Source organism: Chiloscyllium plagiosum, unplaced genomic scaffold, assembly GCF_004010195.1.
Source record: "Chiloscyllium plagiosum isolate BGI_BamShark_2017 unplaced genomic scaffold, ASM401019v2 scaf_81445, whole genome shotgun sequence".
NCBI lineage: Eukaryota > Metazoa > Chordata > Chondrichthyes > Orectolobiformes > Hemiscylliidae > Chiloscyllium > Chiloscyllium plagiosum.
The window spans coordinates 3,292-7,382 of NW_025201843.1; the positions used below are offsets into that span (position 1 = coordinate 3,292).

General features: G+C 48.7%; 1 protein-coding gene across 1 annotated transcript; it reads right to left on the reverse strand.

Annotated features, from left to right (window-relative positions):
* Positions 1-1,668: 1,668 nt before the first annotated feature.
* Positions 1,669-3,997, reverse strand: LOC122546172 (bifunctional hemolysin/adenylate cyclase-like). The gene is made up of 2 exons (XM_043684979.1): positions 3,243-3,997; positions 1,669-3,206 (listed from the first exon to the last, which is right to left on the reverse strand). Exons 1-2 carry the CDS (start codon positions 3,733-3,735, stop codon positions 1,762-1,764), a joined length of 1,938 nt encoding a protein of 645 aa, XP_043540914.1. The 5' UTR covers positions 3,736-3,997; the 3' UTR covers positions 1,669-1,761.
* Positions 3,998-4,091: the final 94 nt, after the last annotated feature.

A 4,091-nucleotide genomic window follows, 5' to 3' on the forward strand; every position in this document is an offset into this window, starting at 1 on the left:
AATCCTAGAAAGGCCTCTCTCCAGGCAGAATGATCTCTGTGTGTGTTTGTGTGTTTTTCTGATGTATTTCTAGCATACCTTGCTTTTCAGCCAATTTCTGTGACCTGTTTATGGAGTCACAGAATCATACAGCATGGAAACAGACCCTTCAGTCCAACCAGTCCACACTGACCATGTTCCCAAACTAAATTCGTTCTATTTGTTTACATTCTCCTGCTCCTTTGATGCTGCCTGACCTGCTGCGCTTTTCCAGCAACACATTTTTCAGCACATGCACAATTGAACCTCGCAAGCAATGCCATGTTTATTAGAGAAAAACCATTTATTATTTTACTCATTTTCCTCCATGTGTCAGGTTTCTGTAAATGCGGGGACAATATATGTGGTATATATATTCTATCAACTTCATTAACTGTTCCATCAATGTACTCCTGCTTGTCTTGACAGTGTCCTTTACCTTTGCAGAAGCAGACATGTCAAAGTATCCTAAACTGCTATTATTATCATTTCCTGGAGATATTGTAATATAAGCCAACATGGCTAGGACAGTAACAACTTAAACTAACCAAACATTTCCCAGAAGCAGTTTTGAAGGTTTATGGATTTTATTTTAGTGCTGCAAGGAGAGACATGTTGCTGAACATTTTTGTTCTTCACTCATCAGGATAAATCAAGAGTGCAAAATTTCAGATGGTTGTAGCAATTTACACCAGAGGAGAAATGCAGGTGCAGATCAATTGGCAAGTCAATCCTTTGACCAAGCCACTGCCATGGATAAAGGACCAGGGATCTAGCTGCTGTCCATGCTTCCACATTAATGGAAAAAGTGCTGAAGATTTGAACACATTCCTTTTGAGTAAAACTGTGCTATTGACAATCCAGATTTGATCTTCCCTGTAACTTTGTCTTTGGTCAACGAATAATTATTTGTACAGAAATTGAATATAGCTAAAGAAAAAGATGCTGTTAATGATTTGCATCTTACTTGTATTCAGGACTGATCTCAGAATACTACATTTCGAAAGGAGAAATAGTTAATGCTGCGTGAGAAAATGGCGCTGAACTATTAGTAAGTCAGCTGTGACTGATCAAGGTGTTGCCACGGAGAATGCTTGAGGGAACTGTTGTCACCCAAGCTTTATCTAATACAGTGATGATGTAAAACCTGGAAAGTCAAGCATGAGAAAGTCATGTAGTGAACACTGTAGGTAATCTAGGACATATTTTCGGTGTATTTGTGAACACACACACAGTGTTGTTTAGTAAGAGCTGTCCAATCACATTCACATCCATTGATCAACATACTGCTGTGATTTCTGTAAGCTCAAGTTCACTCACTACAGTCTTAACTGGGAATATTATACATAGGAGCTGAGCTAGTTACACTTGCAGACAGTGATTTGCATCTATACACAGGTACCAGCTGACTACAAACGGGAAATGTTGAAAGTGTGCGGCTTTGAGGAATTAGAAGCAGGATTGAACCAGGGCCAATAGATCCCCACAGCTTCCAAGGCCAATTGGGATTGATTGACATGCTAACGGCCAGTGTCTTTCTCCTTCAGTATAAATGGTTCAGATTCTTTGTAGCTAGATATTTTTGTGCAGACGATCTCAAGCATCATTCAAAAACATTTCAAAACATGATTCAAGTTGTGATTTTCTGTCTCGGTTTAACACTTGAATTAAGTTTGTTCTGGATCGTGGAAGATCGAGGGCAGTTAATTCAGTCGGCCTTACATGGGGCTTTAACGGGTGTGGCTACTTCCTTCCTTCATAGAAGATTTTGAAATTGAGGACAAACCGATTTGCTGGCCGGGGATGAACCTTTTCTGAGACCAGATCCTCCATGTTATAGGATTTGTCAAGTTGCACGATGATGTGCCGGTTCTCCGGCCGCATAAACCAATCTCTGATGAGGAGTGAGCCGGAAAAGTCACCTTCCTGAATGTTTAAGAGTGTCACCATGAGCTGCATTCCCTGTCTGTCCAGGAAGAGGTTGTCCTTCGTGTGCCGACTGCCCAGGACGATGGTATCGTATTTCCGATCTTTCGCGTAGTTGTCAATCACCTTGAGGCCTCTCGTGCCATCCAGCTGGTACACATCGGCTCCTTCTCCGCCCTTCAGGGTGTCCCGACCATCCAAAGGGAGGAAGAGGTCATCTCCCCCTTCCCCACTCAGGACGTTGTCCCCTCCTGATCCGATCAGCACGTCGGCGTAACCGGTGCCGATGGCGTTGTCCACTGCGTAGTACAAATCACCGTCGGCATCCGCCCCGAGGCCGAAGCCAACCTCCAGGTTCACCAGCACCCCCTGGCCCTTCTCGAGATCTCCCGCAAACAAGATGGTGTCCGAACCACTTCCGCTGTGAACCCGGTCTGCCCCCGGTCCAGGGTAAAGGATATCGTTGCCGGCACCACCCAGGATCCAGTCTGTGCCTTCACCGCCGTGGATTTCATCGGCTCCCTGACCCCCGGACAGATAGTCCTCCCCAGCTGACCCCTGGAGGGTATCGTCTCCTCCACGTCCCTCCAGCACGTCGGTGTCGGAGCCCCCGATGATGGCGTTTGGCAGCGCATTGCCGATGATGCAATTGCACTGCTGGCGCTGGCCATGGACCGAGACGACCTTGTCCAGGGAGGGCACGGACGAGAGGTTCAGGTGCTGGCTGCCTTGCAGTGCCATGTCCACATAGAGAGTCTGCAGCCCATCCTTGGTGAAAGTGAACCAGACCCCGTCACTGCTCCGTCCCACCAGGTGCTGGTATGCCTCCCCCTGCAGATATTTGGACAGGGTACAGGAGAGACCCGGGGTTTTCAGGTGGATGTGTGTCCACATGCTCCACACCTGGATTTGGGTGAATTTTGCCGGAACCAGAATCTGATCCATGAGCAGGTCCTCGGCGTAATTGTTGATGGTGCACGTGCCCTTAGTCAGGACGTACGTGTCACTACCATTGCCCCCCTCTGCATGGCAGAATGTTGGACCACAGTCAATATAATTGTTTCTCTGGTTGCCATAGATCCAGTTCTGTTGGGAGGAGCCAATTAGTTTGACAGCGTGAGCCAACGCTTGGTTCCGGGCATCTATAAGCACGGTGTGCAGCTTGGAGTTGGACTTGTCCACCGCAAAGACCTGAGGGATGAGGTTGTGGTAGGAGATACCAGGCGGTGGGATGTAAATAGGTAACAGTGGCCAGGAATTATTACACAGTGACGGGGAAGGGACGGTTTCCTGGATGTATTGATCCGGGAGCGTAAAGACTACACCGTCCTGACTACGCAACATCAAGTGGCGATGTGCCCCATCCTTGAACCAGTCCGTCAGGATGATTAAACAGGGGGGCTGCTTTCGGTTCCGAAGGTAAGCGTCGGGTGGACTCGGTTCAAACACTAAATCCTCAAAGTCTTCAGGTAGCAAAAGGAAATCCATCGTCTCCTTTGTGTCCTCGTTGTCAATGGTGATTGGGAACAACCAGGTCCATTGGCAATCGATAATGTAGGTGTCGCTGCCACCTCCCCCTTTCAGAAAATCCGCTCCCCCCATCCCACTCAGCACATTGTTTCTCTCATTCCCGTATAACCGGTCATTGTGGCGAGATCCCAACACTGTCATGATCTGCTGGTTCCCGGGAAATGTGGCCAGGTGAAATTCCACACCGGACTCTCGGCCGCTGAAGTCTACAAGCATTGGTTTGATCTCCGGCCTTGAAGAGGTGTTTGACACTTGGAACATGACAAAGTCGCCGCTGATGAAGGTGACGTGCTGCCAGGCCCAACCTCCTCGCCAGTTCTGGAGAATCACACAGGCCCCCGCTTGGGAAACCGTGTCATGGATCTCGAGGTCGCCGTTGTCCCTCACGGTCACACCGAGGTTCTGGTGATCGGAAGGCAGATGGACTGTGTCCCATTCCTCATCGCTCGACCAGTTATTGATGGTGTCGCAGGCCTTGTCAGCCTCGATCACGTAGGTGTCCCTCCCGTCACGCCCCTCCAGGTAGTTGTGGGCGGCACGATGGCACAGTGGTTAGCACTGCTGCCTCACAGCGCCAGAGACCTGGGTTCAATTCACGCCTCAGGTGACTGACTGTG

Bases quoted from the DNA above. Each gene is read 5' to 3' on its own strand.
- LOC122546172 (XM_043684979.1), bottom strand. From the start codon at position 3,735: ATGTTCCAAGTGTCAAACACCTCTTCAAGGCCGGAGATCAAACCAATG. The intron at 3,207-3,242 runs ACATCCAGGAAA...CGTCACTGTGTA, and splicing joins CTTTACGCTCCCGGATCAAT to ATAATTCCTGGCCACTGTTA.